Source organism: Ovis canadensis, chromosome 21 (genome assembly GCF_042477335.2).
Source record: "Ovis canadensis isolate MfBH-ARS-UI-01 breed Bighorn chromosome 21, ARS-UI_OviCan_v2, whole genome shotgun sequence".
Classification (NCBI taxonomy): Eukaryota; Metazoa; Chordata; class Mammalia; order Artiodactyla; family Bovidae; genus Ovis; species Ovis canadensis.
The window spans coordinates 17,811,809-17,834,421 of record NC_091265.1 but is presented as its reverse complement, the minus strand read 5'-3'; the positions used below and the strand labels follow the sequence as shown (position 1 = coordinate 17,834,421).

General features: G+C 45.1%; 1 protein-coding gene across 1 annotated transcript in view; it reads left to right on the top strand.

Moving 5' to 3' along the window:
• The window catches only part of FAT3 (FAT atypical cadherin 3), an 813,871-nt gene that overhangs the window by 759,175 nt on the left and 32,083 nt on the right, over positions 1-22,613 (top strand). The window contains exons 20-21 of the mRNA XM_069566576.1: positions 12,197-12,331; positions 14,151-14,308. Of these exons, the coding sequence (XP_069422677.1) occupies positions 12,197-12,331; positions 14,151-14,308 (293 nt within the window). The remainder of the gene's footprint in view (positions 1-12,196; positions 12,332-14,150; positions 14,309-22,613) is intronic.

The following is a 22,613-nucleotide window of genomic DNA, read 5'->3' as shown; positions in this document are numbered from 1 at the left end:
ACTGTGTAGCACAGGGGATTGTATTCAGTGTCTTATAATAGCCTACAATGGAAAGGAACCTGAAAAAGAATATATATTATGTATGTAAAACTGAATCGCTTGGCTGTATACCCGAAGCTAACACATCACTGTAAATCAACTACATTTCCATTTTTTAAAAAAAGGAAAAGTAGAAAATAGATGTGTGAAAAAGAGTAGCAGAGGGACAGCATTCCAGTGGAGACGGTGTTTGTATGAGGCTTAAGGGCAAGATAGTAGCCTACACCAAGCGGGTTGAAAGAGCTTTCCGGTGATGACAAAGGAGACTTATGAGCAGTGATCACACAAGAGCTGTTAGGATGAAGTCCTAGAAACCAGCCCAAAGCAGTGGGAGCCATCGGCTGATTTGAGGTGGAGAAGTCACAGAATCAGGTCTATCTTTCAGAGAGAGCTTGCTGACTGCTAAGGGGATGGGTTAGACGGGCCGGGCCAGAGGCAGGGAAACAAGTTCAGAAGCTACCAGGGTGCATAAGGGCAGCTGGGTTTTCTTGAGTGAAACCCGAGGGCCAGATGTTCGGGAGCACAATTGGGGGTGGGTTAGGCCCTCAGAGTGGCAGAGATGGAATGGTTCCTGTTTGTCAACGTAACTAGAGTCACTGAACTTTGACCTTCCCTGCTCAGAGGCCATAGCTGCACAGAGTCGACCGTGGTGGTCAGCAAGAAGCATTGCTCGCTCCCTCATTTTCTCTCTGGCACGTGGTGCTATAAATTCACTGCCCTCGTCGAAGAAAATCACACCAGCGTTTTCCTAGCCAGTATGAACTTGCCCAAAGGGACTGCGGCCAGAAGAGAAGCCATTCATAAAACACCCCTTTAGATCACTGAGGACAGACGGGGCCCTCACCCTCTCCCTTTGCAGAGAGTTTTGAGTTGCCCTTTGGAGAATGAGTTCATTGGAAAAAAGCCCCGGAAATCACAGCTCCCTCCAGGAGACCTTTCCATGACCCCCGCACAGCCTAGAAGCATGTGAGCTATTCCCTCTGTGGTCCCCAGTGAGTTCTGTTTGTGTTTCCATCAGGTAGAGACGCAGTGATGTCCAAACTGTTGAGTATGTAAGTTAGCTCCAAAGTAACTCCAAGCATGCATGCATGCTAGGGGAAATGTGTTTCTGGCAGATGCCACCAACATGCAGGATTTATGAATGCCAGCTGTCCAGACCTCACCTAGGTTCCCTTTGTAGGCACATTGATTTATGCACCAAAGGTCTGCTAGAGCCTTCCTGCAGGGATTCACAGCACAGTTCAAAAGAGGTTCAAGACAGGACAGGGCAGACCCTGCAGGAGAAGCTAAACCGGCTAATTAATCCTTGTTCTCTGAAAGCTTGTTTCATTCAGTAAAATCTGCAGTGGCAGCAATGTTTTGTGTTAGTCACTCAGTCGTATCCGACTCTTTGCAACCCCCTGGATTGTAGCTCACCAGGCTCCTCTGTCCATGGAATTCTCCAGGTAAGAGTACTGCACTGGGTAGCCACGCCCTCCTCCTGAGGATCTTCCCAACCCAGGGATCAAACCCAGGTCTCCCGCGTTGCAGGCAGTTTCTTTATCATCTGAGCCACCAGGGAAGCCCATCAGCAATGTCTTAGGTGCTGCAAATTCAAAGTGAATAAAAGACACAGTCCCTTCTCTCAGGAGCTGGCTGCTGCGAGCTCAGCTTTTGCAAGTCCCCGTTTGCCTTAATAGTGCTATAAGAAATGCTGGGGAGGAAAAAGGCAGAGTGCCTGTCACAGCCAGAGGAAAGCTTTCGGTGACATTTAGATGCCAGAGACCACTTGTGTTCTGGGTTTTGAAGGATGACTATGAGTTCATCAAGCAGAGACAGGCAGAGGGCAGGCTTGGCAGATTTTCTTTACAGCAGGGATTTAGAGGGGTGATTTTGTTGGAGAGAGGGATCTTCCTCTGCATTTTTCATGAGACACTGATGTTATATTTTATTTTTTAAATTTTATCTTTTGGCCACACCATGCACGGTATGTGGGATCTTAGTTCCTCAACCAGGAATCGAACCTGTGAGCCCTGCAGTTGAAATAGTCTTAACCACTGGACGGCCAGGGAAGCCCCCAGAGACACTGATGGTTTATTTTACTTTATTTTTTGGTTTAAAGCAACAAGATCTTAATATCTCACAGTTCTGTAGGTCAGAAGTGCAGGTGGGTGCAGCTCGTCCTCTGGTTCCTCTGCTCAAGCATTCACAAACATGAAGTCAAGCTGTCAGACATCTGGGGCTCTCCAGCCAGAGGCTCAGGGGAAGAATCTTTTTCCAAGCTCACTTCAGAGTTGGCAGAATTCAGTTCCTTCTGGTTGTAGGGTTAAGGATTCTGTTAGTCTGCTATTAGTGGGGACCTCTCCCTGGTGGCTCAGCAGTAAAAGAATCCGCCTGCAATGCAGAAGATTCAGGTTTGATCCATGGGTCGGGAAGATCCCCTGGAGAAGGGAATGACAACCCCCTCCAGTATTCTTGCCTGGGACCCATGGACAGAGGAGCCTGGTGGGCTACAGTCCATGGGATCACAAAGAGTCGGACATGACTGAGTGACTAAACCACCACCACTCTCAGCCTTAAGGCGCTCCTTAAAGAGACACTGATGTTTTAAATGCAGTGAGTTTCAAGGTGGTAGTCTTGTCCAGGACTCTTGTTCTCAAGTCCCCATAAACCCTTCTACTCCACAGGAAACCCAGAATTCTGGAAGTTTTTGTGATTCAGTCCCAGACATCCCAGGAGGAGGCTTTCTCAGTCTAGAAGGGAACATTTCCTGAGCGGTAACTCTGCAGACTCAGGCCCACCTCTCAGCCTCTTGCCACCTTTAAGTCACTCATGTAATTAAGCTGTAAAATAAAATACTGAATTTTAGTGGTAAAAGGACCTCAAAACACCATCTGGTCCAGTCCCCATGTTCAGCAGCTTTATATGATTAGCTCCATTTTATAAATGCAGTAGCTCTGTGCCTTGCCCAGGGCATACAGCTGGTGAGAAGGGCATCCTGATTCAATTGTAGGTTCATGTTGGGTCCTTGTTTTATTCCTTTCATCTTAAGAATAAGAGCTCTTCCATAGTTTATTCTTGGGTCCTTGTTTTATTGCATCTTAAGAACAAGAGCTCTTCCATTTGGTATATGACTTATAACCCCAATGCTATGTACACTATGAGAATATTCAGATAACCCCATTGTTCCTGACAGACTGATTGCCAGTCTCACAGACCCACGGCAGGATGGCAGAGGGTCTTGGACTCCAGTAGGCCTGTGACTTACTACAAAGGCCCACTACTGAGCCCTGCACTCAAATATAACGGGAGGCTTTGAGTGGAGCCCTGAGTCAATATGCATGTAGCCTGGTGACCCTAATTCTGGTGTTTAGGAAACCAAACTCAAATAAATCTCACAGCAAGATAAAATAGAAACAAATTTTCTGTGGGTTCAGGGGGTGAGCTCCTCGTTATAATAGTAATAGTTCTCTCACTTTTCCAAAAGTACCATCTCAAATGAAATTACAGTGAACAGTTGTTAAGGAAAGCATTAAGCATTTTAGGCATTTTCTCATATATTGGAAAGGAGAGATAACTGAAGTCAGTAAATGCTCCTAGCCCACTCCCCCACACACACACTTGTAGTGTCGGCTGCTTTTTAGCCTGGAAGTTTGACAGATACAGTAAATGGACTTTCCCACCACTTGGTGGAATAATTAGGAGATAAACAGAGGTAGCGATCCTTTCTGGGCTGTGTAGAAATATTCATACAAACTTGGCCTCAGTAGTCTACCCTCCTCCCAACTTTCACGTTATCTTTCTCTCATGGAGACTTTTTTTGGGTTGAATTAACATCATTAAGCATCTTGAACTAAAATGCTGGGTTGCTTTGACACAATGAAAGCAGGCTTGAAATTTAGTGCCGAAGAGGTTTATTACATTCCAGCCCCCATGGAGCGTCATGTCTGAGCAGAAGTTTAAGGGTTCTGCTGTCCTGAGATGGCTCCTGGTAAACCTTAGATGTTCAGGGGATGTTGGCACTTGGGTAAGAAAGCCTGGGGAATGATAAACACCCTTGAGCTCCAATGAGGAAGTCAGAGGACAAAGTATTGGGGCAAGCCGTGGGGCAGTGGTGATGGTCCATTTGGAAAGATTTTCATTGATTTTTCAAAAATCTGATCTAGATACATATCAAAAAGGAGACACTTGTCCAAGAGAATGGGCTTGCCACGAGACCATTAGCATTTAAGATTGGTGTGTTTATGAGTGTTGGTGGAAGTGGGTGCCTGATTTGTCCAGTCTTGATTCAGACATGGAACCCCTACTTGAAACTGAAGCTCCAGTCACATGCATGGAGCGTCTGTCACGGGCGAGCTCGGTGCTGTGCGGTGAGGTGTCAGCGCCGGGCCCTCAGCCAGGAGCAGCCCACTGTCGGAAGGTTGTGCAGGGTGATAGGAGAAGGCCTGAGGCTGAGGCCACCGCCCTCGGTCTGAAAGGATACCTAGAATCAGACAGGGCATGGGGAGGAGTCAGTCCAGGCTGGGGAGCTTTAGAGCCGAGCGATGGAGGTGAGAAGCCCTGTGCAAGAGTGCACAGGTGGAAGCAGAGACCAGCGGAGTGACTCACACTCACTGAACTGTACTGTTACTGTCGCTGTTACTGTACCTGTTGCTGCTTTGTCTTTCACACATGTATGATTGTAGTTAACCCTCACAATCACCCTAAGGGATAGGGATCATTAACTTTCCTCAGAAGTTAAGGAAGCTACAACTCAGAACCATCAGTTGACTTGCTCAGGGTCCCACAGAACTAGTGCAGGTCAAGCCAGGATTCACACCTGGCCGTGCCAGCCCCTGTACGCTCCTACCTCTGCACAGGTTTGAGAAAATTTGAAATTAACTGACTCCAACTTCCCATGCACCTCGGACATCCTATTTACTATCCTCCTGCCGCAGTGATGCAGCTGAGGTTTGAGCCCAGTCCTAGCACTCGCTACCTCTCAAGATGGACCTGAGACAGCTGGCTTCCTGGGCCCCGAGTCTCCCTCCTGTGAGGTCACCCACTGCACCCTTTAAAGCCCCATGGAGCCTGACCTGTCTGACCCTCCTGTACGAACCGCCCTCCAGACAGCTAAGGATAGTTACTAGGACCCCTCGAATCCTCTTTTTCGAGACAAACGGCAGAAGGTCCTCTGTTCCTTGGCCATCAAGAATAGGAGCTAGGAGGAGTCGTAGGTGGTGTAGCTGGAATAGAGAGCAAGCGTAAAGGAAGGCGTTCTCTGTCTTACTTGGAGGAGCCCGTGAAAGGCGCTGGGAGCTGTGAATTGTCCTGGGAGGGCATTTCTGAGCAGAGAAAGTAGTAAAGGAACGTTTCTTTACTGCTTTTATTTTCTCATTCAGTCATCAGTGAAGCAAATACTTTTCCAAGCCCTGGATGGGCTGCTGGAGTGAGAGCGGTGAGTGGAGGCTGACATGGTCCCATCCTCATGGCCCATGAAGCAGCATTGTGCACCAGGCGAATGACAGGGAGCTCAGCTGGACTGGCTGGTGGAAAGACAGTCCGAAAGGAATGTGCTGGGACAGGTCAGTGGGCCTGCGATAGGCAGCCACGGTGACGCACTTCTCACATGCACAGTAAAGTAAAATGATGAAGGCTTCCACGAGGCAGGACGATACGTGAAACTCGGCCTTAACGAGTATTTAAAAAGCACAGGGACATCTGAGATCGGGTTTACACTTAGCCCAGGACTGTTCATTCCAGTTCTCTGAGGACCGAGCCCATAGTCCCACCCCCAGGAATTCTGAATAATTCAGTGTCTCTGAGCCTTAACCGGATTTCCCTGCAAACTGGGCACTTTCTGTTTCTCATTCGTGTTAGCTGTCTGTCTGCAGATCCCTTATCTTTAGCGTGCCTGGAATCCTGAAGGGCCCGGCGAGGTCTGGACATGTCCTCCGTGGAGGAGATACCAACTTCTTACCACGTAGATAATCCCTTATGTTTTCCAACCACACACAGTGGCCCCAGAGAGGATGTCCTGAACGAAATGGCACTAAGCCTTTAACAAGATCATCCCAGAAAATAGGGCTGGACAAAGCCAACACCAATCAAGATGATTCTGTGCTTTGGGGAGAACCACAGGAAACCATTTCAAAGCCAAGCGACCTTAGGAAAATATGTTTTAAAATTTCATGCAGGCCAGAAATTATGAAGGGAGCTTACTGATGTATGTTGCATTGGCTGAGACATGACACCTTGGCAAAGCATGTGAATTCAGGGTGTAGGATGTTTACCATTAGTTATTAGATTCTCAGTATAACAAGGCAGAGATATAAATCAAGGGGTTGAATAAGCTCAAAATGGCAGCAGTAATAATCATAGCTGGATACTGATGCATTAGCCAAAGGTACAGACTTAATCCAGGGAGCCGAGGGAATTTGGGGAGATAAGGCATGTAACTCAGTAGGTAAAGGATCCACCTACAATGCAGGAGACCCTGGTTCAATTCCTGGGTCGGGAAGATCCCCTGGAGAAGGGAAAGGCTACCCACTCCAGTATTCTAGCCTGGAGAATTCCATGGACAGTCCATGGGGTCGCAAAGAGTCGAACATGACTGAGCGACTTTCACTAAGATGAGGAGAGACATACATGGGGCAGTGAGACCCTTCTAAAACCACAAGAGGACTGCCTCTCTCCTCCCTGCAGGTTCCAAAGCCCTGACCTTCTGCTCGAGGGAATTACGTTTTCAGCTCTGTGAAGAGTGACAGAAATGTCCACCTGAGCAAAGCTTCGGGAGGTGGGGGGCTTTGTGATGAGTAGCCACATTGTGAGGAGAGTCTCGGTGGAAAGAATCCCTCTGCCCGGGACAGTTATGAAGGGGCTGACCCCGCTGCACGTTGCCTGTGACACTGATTAACACAAAGCTCTCCCAGGCACACAGTATTTCATATCATCTGTCAGTTTACGAGTCATGAATCTGACCCAAAAAGGACAGCAAAGAAGGGATTATACTGGAGCTCAGATCTCTGCCCTGTTTCCCAGTCAGGCGAGTGTCTCCAGTTTGGGGACCCTGTAGCAATTTGTTTTTACCCTCAATTTTTTTTCTTTACAAGTTGCTTTCACATACATTAAACCATCTAATGCTCACAAGTTTCCAAGGATAATTATCCTCATTTTTCATGAAAGGGAAGCAAGACCCAGAGAAGTGAAGTGACCCCTTAAAAACTCTAACTGAAGGACATATAGAAAATATATTAATGCATAATATATTTTAATAACATTAGAATTAATATTAATGTAAATATTAGACATATAATAATGTATACCTCTATTCCTTCCAGCAGCCATTAACTTTGATAGGTCCCACACAGGAAGTGCTTTGAATAACTAGTCAGGAACCACATTCAGGGCTGCCGCTTGTCAGCGTCACACCGCTCCCTATTACACTGCCCTGCCTTCCAGAGGGGACCTAGGAGTGGGGGGACAGAGACTTCTCTGCCTGCTTCCTGCTCTGACAGTTGCTAAAAACACCTGATCCTTCTGTCCTGCCCTGACTCGCCACAAATGGCATCAGTCGCTTTGATAAAGGGGATGCTTCTCCCCTCATGCTCACCCTGGCCCCAAACTGATGGATGCCTGAAGATACAGAGCATGTAAAGCTAGAGCCTGCACCCCCAGTGGACCTCTGTTCAGAGAGGAGAAGGGGATGGCGGAGGACGAGATGGCAGGATGGCATCACCGACTCGATGGACATGAGTCTGGGTGGACTCCAGGAGTTGGTGATGGACAGGGAGGCCTGGCGTGCTGCAGTCCATGGGGTTGCAAAGAGTTGGACATGACTGAGCGACTGAACTGAACTGAACAACCATAAGCTTTGCAAAACAAGTTAATCCCTCCTCATCCATTGAAATCATGCTGCATTTTATGTTGCTAGAGATTTTAGGGCTTTGGCTGGGAAGAAGGTTGGTGTCCCCAGGACCCAGACCTAGAGACACAGGTTCAGTCCCTGGGTTGGGAAGATCTGACATCCATCTGAGGTCAAAGGACATGTGGCATTGTTCAGGGTTGGTGTACGAAGGTCAAGTCCCTCTCACATAAATATTTCAGAAAGGATCTAACTTCTTATCATAGCTGATAGGAAAGAAATACAGTATTGTATATGGGGAGTAACTGGTTTGGGAAAAGCTGTTTCTCAGTAATCCGAACTCTTTCTCTGCTTGAAAGAGACTACGTTTTATAGACTTGCTCACATGTGTCCCCAGCTAAGGAGGACATTACGTTAACACTAACCTGCAGACTCTAATCTGCCTTCGTACCTCCTTGAGCTGCAAGAGAGCAGACTGCGAGCAGAGCGGACTGACAGCAGCAGCTGGGGAGCAAAGGTTTATGACTCTTTCCATCCCGGTCTGGGAGGCAGGGAAGAGGCCCCCTGGGATTTTTTAAGCATCAAGAAACTGACTGCTTTTCACAACTGTCCCTTCTGCCTTAAGGAACGTATTAAAAAGGAAAAGAAGGAATACTGACCTATCAAAGTCAATGGCTGCTGGAATGAATAGAAATATGTATCATTATATGTCTAATATTTACATTTATATTAATCTTAGAATGCACTTATTATAATGTATTAATATAGTTTCTATCTGTCCACCAGCTGGAGTATTTATAAGGGGGACTGGATCTAACATAATTCATTAAGTTGATTAATTTAATTATCTAGGTTCTATTGTTATGACATGGGCTTCCCAGGTGGTGCAGTGGTAAAGAATCTGCCTACCAGTGCTGAAGAAGCAGGAGACATGGGTTTGATCCCTGAATTGGGAAGAACCCCTGGAGAAGGAAATGGCTACCCACTCCAATATTCTTGCCTGGGAAATCCCATGCACAGAGGAGACTTGAGGGCTACAGTCCATGAGGTCACAAAGAGTCTGACCCTACTGAGCAGCTGAGCACACACATGGTTATAATATAAGGAAGGAAGAAGGAAAGAACTGTGAATTTGAACTCCAGTTGCTGGTCTAAGTGACTCTGTTGTAACCCAATATAAGTGATATGGTTGATAAAGTGAGAAGCCCAATGCTAATTAGCAGGGCAGGACTTGTGGCAAAAGAAAAGGTCAAAATATGTGAATAAAAGGGAGAATTATTCAAATACTGTGTTTATTCTGAAATGTAGTGTCTAGCCTTTATTATTGGAGAAGGCAATGGCACCCCACTCCAGTACTCTTGCCTGAAAATTCCCATGGATGGAGGAGCCTGGTAGGCTGCAGTCCATGGGGTCACTAAGAGTAGGATATGACTGAGTAACTTCACTTTCACTTTTCACTCTCATGCATTAGAGAGGGAAATGGCAACCCACTCCAGTGTTCTTGCCTGGAGAATCCCAGGGACAGTGGAGCCTGATGGGTTGCCGTCTATGGGGTCGCACAGAGTCGGACACGACTGAAGTGACTTGGTAGCAGCAGCCTTTATTATATGCCCTTACAGCTTTTTTTTTTTTTTAATGTTACCATAACTCCTGAAAGAAGAAAATAACTTTGCTATCATGGATCTGGAAATTATCTAGTCCTCTTTTGGCCCTTTGAAACAGAGGTTTTTAAACTGCATCATTGATAATGCAAGTTTTCTAAGTAAGCAGTGAAGCTATTGCATTAGTGTAGAAAAGACTATGAATGTAGTATATGTCTCTATGTCTCTGAAACACAGACTTTTATAGAAAGTACATCTTTTAGCTGGCTGAAATAAGACATAGAAAAACACACGTCCATGAAACAGAGAGGAACAGATTTCTTAAATACATAAATTATTGTTTCTATGTCTAACTGGAAGTTACTGTCCAATGACTTCAGAGTTAGGTCTATTTGGTGGAATGCACTCTGTGATTCAGTGACGCTCATTACCACCTCCATGTTGCTGACATCGGCACTGGGCTCAGTTGGCACTTTTGAGCGTATGCTAACTAGCCAACAAGGGGGAGCTACCTAGAGGTGTGCAGGCCTCAGAAACGGAAGTGAAGCCACTCGTGGAGACAGCACAGAGTGGGCAGGGAGAGTTGTGAACATACCGTGAGTAAACATGCTTGCAGTTAAACCACGCACTACGGTTGATTAAGGGCTTCCTGGGTGGCACTAGTAATAAAAACCCTGCTTGCCAATGCAGGAGACATAAGAGACATGGGTTCAATCCCTGGGTCGGGAAGATCCCCTGGAGGAGGGCACGGCAGCCCACTCCAGTGTTCTTGCCCGGAGAACTCCATGGAGAGAGGAGCCTGGTGGGTTACAGTCCGTAGGGTCACAAAGAGCTGGACACGTGTAAAGCGAGTTAGCACGCATGCACGCATGGGCGATTCGTTCCCAAGAAGCACAGACCCTTACTACTCAAAAGATCTCATCCTTCAAACCTGAGTTTAAAATGCTTTCTTCCTTTGCAAAGACTTTTGACATTCTCCCAGGAGGCACAGTTGTTCCTTCTCTAGGGCTTCCCTTGTACTCACAGATCCCTAGCAAAGCAGTCACCTTACTGTATTCTAACCATGTGTTTGTGCGTTGTTTCCTAGGGGGAGGAAGAGATGGGATAATTTTTGTTTTCATCTTTATATGCCCAGGTCTATCACCTCAGTGGCTTGAAAATTTTTTTCTTGTTGGATGAATGCATCAAAAATTCCAAAACTGCTTATCAAAAGCGCCTTGAAACAGATCATAAGGTGGTTGAACACCCGTCTTAAATTCCATAAATATTGATAAAAACGCAGCAGGAATAAAGATTTTCTTGAAACGAACAGAGGAAGATATATTTCAGGGCACTTAGGTCTTTCCAAACCATTTGTGAAGATCATTTCAAATTTTCAGTTAAAAATCCCTTCATCTTCTAAGACTTTGTAAGCTGGATCCTTGCCAGGAGTATCTTTTATGGCTGAGCTCTCAACTGGTGGAAAACAGGATTTATGAATTCTGAGTCTGCTGGTGCTTCTTACATCACTCCCCTCCAGGATTAAAGTTCCTAAAATGTTTATCTGTTATTGGCATTAAGTGTCCACTTTCTCCTAGACAAAGAAATGACTGTACAATGGAACCCCACAGAGAAGGGGGGCTTCTTTAGGCCACTGCCTAACCCAGCTGTAGGTTGCATTCAATTTGTGTCTTCTTTTCTACAGTATTTTACCATTTAAACTCTCACCTAATTACATTTGAAATACCTAAGACCTTTGGGAAGTGCATTTCCTTCAGGGAACCCGTGTTTGCCATCCTCGCAGTTCTGAAAATCTCCCTTGGGTCCTGAATTCTACTTTAATTAGCTAATCTGCTTTCCAGAATTTCCTTTCTGAAGAATTAACCTTTCATCTCACTGTGCTATGAACATCGAACAGGTGAAAAGGAAACCTTCCTTTGCCAAAGATAATTCTACCATGTTGGATACATTTACAACCAATCAATACAATAGCAGGGAGCAGAAGGGATTCGGAAACAATGGGAGTTGTGCTTGCATGATTTAGAGTGAGTCACTTTTCTTTATAAAAGTCTTTTTTTCCTCCCTCTGAAAGCAACAGCTAACATCTCCTGGAGTTGGAAAAGAAATCTAAACACAAGCGATGCGTTCAAGTGGCCCCCAGTATGCACAAGCCCCAGGTCTTCCTTAGTGGCTCAGTGGTAGAGAATTCATCTGCCAACACAGGAGTTGTGGGTTCAATCCAAGGGTCTGAAAGGTCCCCTGGAGTAGGAAGTGGCAACCCACTCCAGTATTCTTGCCTGAAACATCCCACGGACAGAGGAGCCTGGTGGGCTACAGTCCATGGGGTGGCAAAAGCATCAGACCCAACTTAGCAGCTAAACAGCAACAGGCAGGAGTCCCAGCCAATAAAGGCTATCAGAGCCTGTGTCATGTGGTCTTTCTTCAGCTGAAGTTACAGCAGTAACTTCACAGCCTTAGTATATCTGACATTTGATTTAGCCTAAAAAGAGGAGCTCCACTGGCTCTTTGCCCTCATCCTGCCTCAGTCCGGCAGGGAGCTTTGGGAGATGCAGAGACCCCCGGTGGGCACCTGCAGCAGGCGAAGCCCACTCAGGCCTTCCTGCTCTGGGCAGCACTTTGTCTCTCAGCCCAGAGCCTGTCGAGCCCAGCTCTCAAACCATCCTGTGCTTCCTGGGCTTTACAGAATGTAGAGTGATTGCCTTTCTACTGATCATGTGTGTTCCCCTCTGTCACAGGAGGACTGTGTCCAGGGGCCAACGATCCTTGTGTGGAGAAGCCGTGTCCAGGGGACATGCAGTGCGTTGGTTACGAAGCCAGCAGGAGACCGTTCCTCTGCCAGTGTCCACCGGGAAAGCTCGGAGAGTGCTCAGGTGCAGAGTGCGGTGGGATGATGAGGATCCAGCTTCATATTCTGGAAGCCCTTGCCCTTGAGTAAATTACACTGCCCTAGCCCTTCCAGAAGACATTCTGTCTGCATGTGACATTTTCCTTCAGAGTGAACCCCAGCTAGTATCCCCTCAAATACTTGGAATTTGTTGCAGCTGCAGCCTGTGCTCAGGGAACATGCAATGCCTGTGGGTTCCTTGCGTAATGGGAGACTGTAGCCTGTGTTTCAGCTGCATCATGTGCATGCTGAGACTGTGAAATTATAGAAAATAAATAAAAGGCTGTTGGTTAGGCAGAGGAGTTGGAGTATCTGTGGTATGGCCTTTCATCTTCTGAGCCTATACCCCTCAACAGAAAGTGAAGCTGAGCCAGTTCAGTTGTCCTTTGTAGGGTAAGCTCAGCCTAGACCAGGTAAGACTCTCCACTGCAAATGTACAGCTAACTGCATCTTCCTGAAAGGCGAGGTGATCACCTCTGTGTCTTAAAGAAAAAAAAAAAAGAAATCAGTATTTGTATTATTCCAATCCAGATGACCCTCCATTTCTGATCATGACTCAGTTTCAATACTTCTCTTGATTTATATGTGTTCTACCATTTCTTTCCTCTAAAAAGAGTAATGTTCACTTTTGTTACCAATAGAACCCTTTTAGTAGAGGATGTATTGCAGATATAAGCACACTGATACCAGTTTTAGAATCCAAGAAATATTTATTGAGTGATGATTATAATAGCAATTACAATGGGAATAAAAAATTATTATATCTAGTATGTGCAAGGCACTTGTGAAGCACTGGGTTCTAAAAACTCAGGCTTTGCCAAAACAAGCACTATTCTTAAAAATGGAAGCCAAAGCTCTTTCAGAGTTGACTTCAAGAACAAAGCTGTCCCTGAATCCACATACTTGCTTTTGAAGTCTTCTAAAGCTCTAAGATACTTATGCTGCCCCACCCCCAACACGCCTGCTGTATGCACCGCAGGTGGGTCTGCAGGGTGACAATAGGGTACTGTTCCTAACTTCAGATGTCCCTTTTTGTCCATCTCCCTTCTCCTTTCTATATGGAAAATTCTTCCTTGTCCATGATTATCATCCATTTTGGTGTATTTCCACACTTTCATCCCAGTGAGACAGCTTTTCAGCCATTACTTTGCTTCTTAAAACATAAAGTGTAAGGCAGTAAAGAAAAAAAAGAGAGAGAGAGAACGAACTCAGAATTGGGTGATATGGGTAGCTACTAAACATTCTAGGCAGGGGAGCCTGAAATTCATGGTCAAAGGTAGAGCTGTGACTGCACAAAACTTGAACTTCCTTTGTATCATTGCCTTTTTCAACATTTGTGCAAATGACCTAAGTTCGCTGTTCAGCATCAGGATACTTGGGAAATGTGGATATTCTTTGAAAATGGTTATCTTTCCCTTGTTTCATGGAAGTGAAAGTTTTCAAGTGTCTAAGTGGTGTGGGTGGGCATGAAGGAATATTTTTTTTAATGCTAATTTTAGAAAGCAGGAATTGGGAGTTTAGTGACTCTAGGAAAATTCTGGTTAGAGAACATACCAGGTTGCCCTTGACATGAGAAACTCAAATTTGGGGCATCTGACTAGTTAAATACTATTTTTTTTACTTTGAAATTGGAATGTGACCCAAAATGGAGAACCAGTTTTTAATCCAAAATCATTGGTCCTCAATGCCTTTGCCAACTTCCCACAGTCTTTAATCAACTTGATTGGTAGTTTGGTGATTCCATGGGTCCCTTCTGGTGTCTGGATGTTCAAAGTATCTATGTCTCCTCATCATGGTCTTTTCAGGGCACACTTCTCTCAGCTTTGCTGGAAACAGTTACATCAAATACAGGCTTTCTGAAAACAGCAAAGAAGAAGACTTTAAACTGGCCCTGCGTCTGCGGACCCTGCAAAGCAACGGGATTATAATGTACACCAGAGCAAACCCCTGCATCATACTGAAGGTAATTAAAATGGGTTATCTTTTCCTACAGTCAGTTCTCATGTTAGTATTTTGGCTCTTGGACTGGAGTCTGAAATCGTTTTGTCTTTTAAGTTCAGAAACCAGAAGCTGAGTTTAGAGCCAGGGGAACAGCAGCAAAACTGGGAAGTGTGCCAATACCCCATTTCCTTTTGTACATTCAGCTTCAGAATTGCCTCTTTGGAGACTGGGGTACCTCTCTCTAGAGTGGGTTCAAGGGCTGGCCTCCTTTGAGCTGTAATCACTCAACAGTTCATTAGAGTGTTTCCTAATCAATTCCACGGCAGGGGTGGTCCTTTCAAAAGGCTGACTGTATCCTCTTATACCACATGGGTCTATCCCCAGTGACCCCTGAAGGTCACTTCTCTTCTTGCCCTGGAAGGACATTGGAGATCTGGGGTATAGAAGATTCCATATGCCCTCTTCTGGCCCAAGTAGCCTAATTTTAAAATCATTCCCAGCCTCAGAAACTCCAAAGGCACTAGATTTCCTTTAGAGCAAGTCTTGCATTTGTATTCACATCAGAGCCTCTGATGCCTTCATAAAAACAACAGCAGCAATAATACTAACAGCTTTACATGCCTCATTTGGTTTGTGTTATGAAGTTAATATAATAAATGTGATTTGTTTATATCTATATATACTCAGTCATGTACAATTCTTTGCAACCCCATAGACTGTATAGCCCACCAGGCTCCTCTGTCTATGGGATTCTCCAGGCAAGAACACTGGAGTGGGTTGCCACTTACAGGGGATCGTCCTGACCCAGGGATTGAACCCGAGTCTCTTGCATCTCCTGCATTGGCAGGCAGGTTCTTCACCACTAGTGCCACCTGGGATCCCATATGGAGACACAAGAAACCCAAGTTCGATCTTTGGGTAGGGAAGACCCCCTGGAGGAGGGCCTGGAAACCCACTCCAGCATTCTTGCCTGGGAAATCCCTGGACAGAGCAGCTTGGTGGGCTACAGTCCATGGGGTCGTGAAGAGTCGGACATGAGAGGTTCAGAGAGGTTGGATTACTTACAAGGTTGTACGGCTACAGCATGCCGAGCCTGGCCTCGCCTCCAGTCTCACTCACACCACGCTTTCCATCCCCTTGCTGTCTCCGGCTTTCAGTGTTGCTGCTGCTGCTGCTGCTGCTAAGTCGCTTCAGTCGTGTCCAACTCTGTGCGACCCCATAGACAGCAACCAATCAGTCCCTCCACTGTCCCTGGGATTCTCCAGGCAAGAACACTGGAGTGGGTTGCCATTTCCTTCTCCAATGCATGAAAGTGAAAAGTGAAAGTGAAGTCGCTCAGTCGTGTCCAACTCTTAGCGATGCCATGGACTGCAGCCCACCAGGCTCCTCCGTCCATGGGGTTTTCCAGGCGAGAGTACTGGAGTGGGGTGCCATTTCAGTGTTGTTACTACAGCTCACTCCATCCAAAACCAAGTGGGCTTCTGTAGACAAGACAAAGCCTTCTGGATGGGAGGGAAGGGGGCCTAGGAGGGAGCCATGTTTAATGGAACACTTTTCCTCTGGACGTGCCTTCAGAGGTGGGTGGCGTCTGTCCAACAGGACCCGCTCATCCACGGGGAGATGGCGGGCGGTCTTCTCCTTCCTGCTGCTCTGTCCCTCGGCGCAACGGGGATCGTGGTGGGCTGTGTTGGCGCCTGTGCTTTGGCTGTTTGTTAGGTTAGATGCTGCTGCTGGTTAGATGACTCAGGCTTTAATCCTGGAGGGAGGAGATGCGACGCCCCCCCCCCCCCCCCCCCCCCCCCCCCCCGCCACATAGACTTCATACACCTGCCTCGGGAACTCCAGGCTCTGTGCGGAGGGAGTGAGCCACTTTCATGAGGAATCTCCCGCTACCCTGACTCACTCAAATCAGAGAATCATTTCAGCCCCGTTAGGAAAACAGTGTTTTCAAAAAAAAAACAAGGGAATTCCCTGGTGGCCCAGTGGTAAGGCTCCCACACTTACAGTGTAGTGTTAGGGTTCAGTCCTTGGTTGGGAACGAAGATCCTGCATGCCTAAGGGCCAAAAAATAAAAAAAAAGAAAGTATACCACCTAGAAAAGTTTTGGACAGATTTATTAAAAAAGAGAGAGAGAGAAACACTTGGGATGCACAGTTTTAGAAAACAGTGAATTCAAATCAGATCTTCATGATGGAAGAGGATAAATTCAAAAACCTAAGTCCTGTCTTTTTAACCTCCTGGCTACTGAAGCAAGCTTCCTAGCATCCTTAGCTCACTTTCTTTTTTGTAATTTTATTTTTTTAATTTATATATTCATTTTAATGGAAGGATAGTTACTTTACAATATTGCGATGGTTTCCTCCATACATCGATATGAGTTGGCCGTAGATATACATGTGTCCCCTCCATCCTAAACAGCCCTGAGAGGCAGGATTGTATGATTACTAGGAAGGCACTCTGCTCATGTAGAGAGAGGCTGCAGCTCCAGGGACCCTGCCCAGGTGTCACTGACCTTCCCCTCTCTCCTTCCAGCTTTAAGAGGACAGGCAGCTGCTGAACATCCTTAGGAAGCAAATACTTTCTATTAGCAGTTCTTTTAAATAGCATTAAATTTGAGAGAGAACAAAAATATGGGATATGAATGGCTTGATCCTAAAATGGAACGTGTCATTTGACACTTCACTGGCAAACGTCTAAAGTGTGCAGAACCCTAGGGATGGGAAAGAAGAATAATTCAACTTTTATGCAGCTCTAGCTCCTAAGGTATATTGTATTTCATGAACCAAGTGTGTTTCTGAGAGTTGTGTAAATTGAATCTCTATAAATGGAATTCTAATAAACCAGGGATGCTTGCTATTTGAAGGAACCCTTCCATTAATCCCTTTGTGATGTGAATAATCACCCCCGCCCCAATCTGTCTGTTGGGTAAGTTTGCTTGTCATATGTTGGCTTTGCCCAAAGCAGGAAACAGCTGTACTAAACTACTGCGGATACTCCCCTGCAGTCGCCAGGAATATCCACTTAGGGGATTTGAATCTGTTTGCTTAACATTTTCAGCCTCATGCAAGATTTAATTTCATTGGCTCTAGGTTCAGTGTGTGCCTTGTACTTTGGTTCAATGACTACGTTGCAGTGCTTTGTTTAAATTGCACCTCTTGGTTGTTTATATTTTCCCAGCTAAAGCACATTCTTCAGTACTTAAGATGACCTGCAAGGTAGAGGGTACCCCTCAAAGACAGTTGAAGAATTGCATGGAGACCTCAGGAAATGAACATGCTCATGGACAAGGAGGCGCTCATCCTTCTGTTTACGATTGATACTTTGTCACTTCCAAAAGAGATTCCAGGCTCACTGTAAAAATTCAAAAGTGATAAAATCAAAGCACCATTAAGATGAAAACAGGGATAGGTGAATTAGGGGAAGGGGATCAGGAGGGACAGACTTCCAGTTATAAATAAGCCATGAGGATGTAATATATGGCATAGGGAATGTGGTCAATAATACTGTAATAACTTTGTACAGCGACAGATAGTAGCTAGACTCAACAGTGATGATCATTTTGTAATGTATAAAAATATTGATTCACCATGTGGCACACCTGAAACTAATATAATAAGTTAATTATACTTGAACTTTTGAAAATATATGAAAGAAAAGGCTAACATTCAACTAGTAAAATAGGGATGAACAGACCATTGAAAAATCTAGACCAGGGATTCGCTGAACACAGACCATAGCTCTGAATTTCCTGGCAGCCAAAGTCATGATGAAAATGGTGGGATAGGTTCCATGGCTCTCCTCAAACCTATAAAAGAAACATGTTGGGTCACTAGGAGAGATTCCCAAGACACAAGTAATATTTTTCCCTATGTTAGTCTTTCAGGTCCAATATTATAGCAAAAGTACAAGAAGTACTTGCTCGTTAGTGTGTGTGCTAAGTCTCTTCCATTGTGTCCAACTCTGCGACCCTGTGGACTGTAGCCCTCCAGGCTCCTCTGTCCATGGAATTCTCCAGGCAGAAATACTGGAGTGTGTTGCCATTTCCTTCTCCAAAGGATCTTCCTAACCCAGGGATCCAACCTGAGTCTCTTTAAGTCTCCTGCACTGGCAGACAGGTTCTTTACCACTAGCACCACCTGGGAAGCCCAGTTTAACTGCTTTTCACTCAGTCACGTCTGATTTTTTGCAATCCTGGGAACTGTAGCCCGCCAGGCTCCTCTGTCCATGGAATTCTCCAGGCAAGAATACTGGAGTGGGTTTCCAATTCCTTCTCCAGGGGATCTTCCCACCCAGGGATCAAACCTGAATTTCCTGCACTGCAGGAAGATTCCTTTTTAAAAAATTTTTTAAATATAAATTTATTTATTTTAATTGGAGGTTAATTACTTTACAATATTGTATTGGTTTTGCCATACATCAACATGAATCCGCCACAGGTATACACGTGTTCCCCATCCTGAAGCCCCCTCCCTCCTCCCTCCCCGTAGCATCCCTCTGGATCGTCTCAGTGCACCAGCCCCAAGCATCCAGTATCATGCATCGAACCTGGAATGGTGATTCGTTTCATATATGATATTATACACGTTTCAATGCCATTCTCCCAAATCATCCCACCCTTGCCCTCTCCCACAGAGTCCAAAAGACTGTTCTATACATCTGTGTCTCTTTTGCTGTCTCGCATACAGGCTTATCGTTGCCATCTTTCTAAATTCCACATGTATGCGTTAGTGTACTGCATGACCCTGTGTGTGAGGAAGCTCCTTCACCATCTGAGCTGCCAGGGAAGTTGTTGTGTTAGTTCTGCTGTACAACGTGAATAGTGTGTGTATACCTGCATCCCCACTCTTGAGCCTCCCTCCCATCCCGCCATCCCTCTAGGTCATTACAGAGCGCCAGACTAAGCTCCCTGTGCTTTACAGCAGCTTCCATGTATTTTTATTCTCACTCTCTTGTGCACACGTGTGAGTGTCTACTTTTTCACCTCTAAGAAAACTGAGGTTCAGAGAGCATCAATGACTTGCCTTAACTAATCAATAGTGGACCTGGCCTCTGGCAGTGGCAAGCAGATCAGGAGTACTACACTGTTTATCAAAAGAAGAGATTCAGAGGACTGAGATTCATTCATTGTGTACTCATTAAAACTATATTTTGTGCGCATCTACTGTATGTTGTTGTTCAGTCGCTCAGTGATGTCCAGCTTTTGCAACTCCATGGACTGCAGCACACCAGGCTTCCCTGTCCTTCACTGTCTCCTGGCATTTGCTCAAGTTCATGTCCATTGAGTCAGTGATGCCATCGAACCATCCCATCCTCTGTTGCTCTCTTCTTTTGTCTCCAGTCTTTCCCAGCACCACAGTCTTTTCCAATGAGTTGGCTGTTTACATTATGTGGCCAAAGATTGGCGCTTCGGCTTCAGCATCAGTCCTTCCAATGAATATTCAGGGTTGATATCCTTTAGGATTGACTGGTGTAATCTCCTTGCAGTCCAAGGGACTTTCAAGAATCTTCTCAGGCAAAACAATTTGAAAGCATCAGTTTTTCACCACTCAACCTTCTTTATGGTCCAACTCTCACATCCATACATGACTACTGGAAAAACCATAGCTTTGACTATATGGATGTTTGTCAGCAAAGTGATGTCTCTGCTTTTTAATACTCTGTCTAGTTTTTTATAGCTTTTCTTCCAGGGAGCAAACGTCTTTTAAGCTCATGGCTGAAGTCACTGTTCACAGTGATTTTGGAGCCTTGGAGCCCAAGAAAATAAAATCTGTCACTGTTTCCACATTTTCTACTTCTATTTGCCATGAAGTGATGGGCCCAGATGCCATGATCTTAGTTGTTTGAATGTTGAGTTTTAAGCAAACTTTTTGACTCTCCTCTTTCACCCTCATCAAGAGGCTCTTTAGTTCCTCTTCACTTTCTGCCACTAAAGTAGTATCACCTGCATATCTGAGGTTGTTGATATTTCTCCCAGCAACCTTGATTCCAGCTGGTGCTTCATCCAGCCTGGCATTTCACATGATGTACTCTGCGTATAACAGGGTGACAATTTTGAACCAGTCTGTTTTTCCACATAAGGTTCTAACAGTTGCTTCTTGACCTGCATACAAGCTTCTCAGGAGACAAGTAAGTTGGTCTGGTATTTCCTTCTCTTTAAGAATTTCCCACAGTTTGTTGTGATCCACAGAGTCAAGGGCTTTTGCATAGTCAATGAAGCAGATGTTTTTTCTGGAACTCCCTTGCTTTCTTTGTGATCCAACGAATGTTGACAGTTTGATCTTTGATTCCTCTTCCTTTTCGAAACCCAGCTTGTACATCTGGAAATTCTCAGTTCACGTAGCTTGAAGGATTTTGAGCATAACCAACTAACATGTGAAATGAGTGCAATTGTTCAGTGCTTTGAACATTCTTTGGAACTGCCCTTCTTTGGGATTGGAATGAAAACTAACATTTTCCAGTCCTCTGTGCACTGCTGAGTTTCCCAGATTTGCTGGCATATTGAATACAGCACTTGAACAGCATCATCTTTTAGGATTTGAAATAGCTTAACTGGAATTCCATCAGCTCCACTGGCTTTGTTCGTAGTGATGCTTCCTAAGGCCCACTTGACTTTGCATCCAGGATGTCTGGCTCTAAGTGAGTGATCACATCCTTGTGGTTATCTGGGTCATGAAGATCTTTTTGTGCAGTTCAGTGTATTCTTGCCACCTCTTCTTAATCCCTTCTGCCTCTACTAGGACCTTACCTTTATTGTGTCCATCCTACTGTTTGCCAGGTAACTATTAATGGCCATCTTAAAAATAGGTTTTTGACACATTCCCTTTCAAAGAGTGTTTGTAACCTTCTTGCAAGTTCATAATGATGTGCACTTCCAGAGCCACACACAGGCTGAAGCAGTCAGACTTTGCACCGTAATTGATACTTTCTTATGCAAAATCCTGCTTTCTTACAAGGTGACTTATAGCTCTGATAATTTGTCTCCCTAAACCCAAGCCACTGAAGATCCGGATTAAAGCACATCGCTGATTTCAGACAACCCTGAATACCTGCACCTTTTGTGACATTATGCTTTAATTGAACACGTTGCCTGCCTGTCTCCACTTCTCCACCCCGACAAACACACCATTTCAGATCCTTGCTGTAGACTTTTCTTATAGTTTCACGTACACTTCAGTTTCTGTTAAACTAACTTGCCCTCTGTTTTGAAGAAGCTCTGTCCTCTTAAAAGAGAGATTCTTTAAAACTGGATAAACTCCATTCTGAAGACAGAAAAACTAAATATGATCAGAGTATAATTTTCCAAGTTGAGAGGACTCAGATATGAAAGCATTCTCTCTTCCTCTTGGCATGCTAAGTCGCTTCAGTTGTGTCCGACTCTGTGCAACTCCATAGATGGCAGCCGACCAGGCTCCCCCGTCCCTGGGATTCTCAAGGCAAGAACACTGGAGTGGGTTGCCATTTCCTTCTCCAATGCATGAAAGTGAAAAGTGAAAGTGAAGTCACTCAGTCGTGTCTGACTAGTAGCGACCCCATGGACTGCAGCCTACCAGGCTCCTCTGTCCATGGGATTCTCCAGGCAAGAGTAGTGGAGTGGGATGCCATTGCCTTCTCTGCCTCTTGGCATAATATACTTGTAAAATAGCCAGATATTGACTTTTTACAAGGTAGTTTTTGGTATCAGCATTCTAGTTTGGCATCTAGACAAGGCTTAAAATTCCAAATTCCTAGAATTTAGAAGGTATGAGTCACTTTTATTTTCAAAAGCTGGGGGTCATTTAGGTATGTGGCTTTCTATTCACTCAGCTGTGTTGTTGCTGTTATTTTTTTCAATAGGGAAGACAAAACAGTAAGCTTAACAATACACTGTATTACCATGGGATAATTTTGTCTTCCTTAGTGATAGAGCATGTACGTATGTGACTACATCAGAGCCACGTAAGTTCTCCTGGATGAATTTATAACTTGATTATTATCCCAAGAGATGGGGGTTAGGGTTAGGGAGGGGAATGTACCAAGTAATATATGAATTAAATACATCCTTTTACAAAACCTTAGATGATGTGCACCCTCACTCCAAGGTTTTCCTTGATAGACTGGGGACCCCTATAGACTCTACAGCCACTGAGCACTACAGCAGATGAACTGTGCCAGAGGCAGGTAGTCCCCAAAGTCACATTTGATCGCTTTATTACTGACACTGAAATAAAAATATGGATATTATCCAGGAGTTGTCACTGAGCAAGTATTCTGGAGTGATTTACAATGTTCATTCAGTACATTTTGTTGAACAACAACCAAAACAATGACAAAAACGACAACATATTACA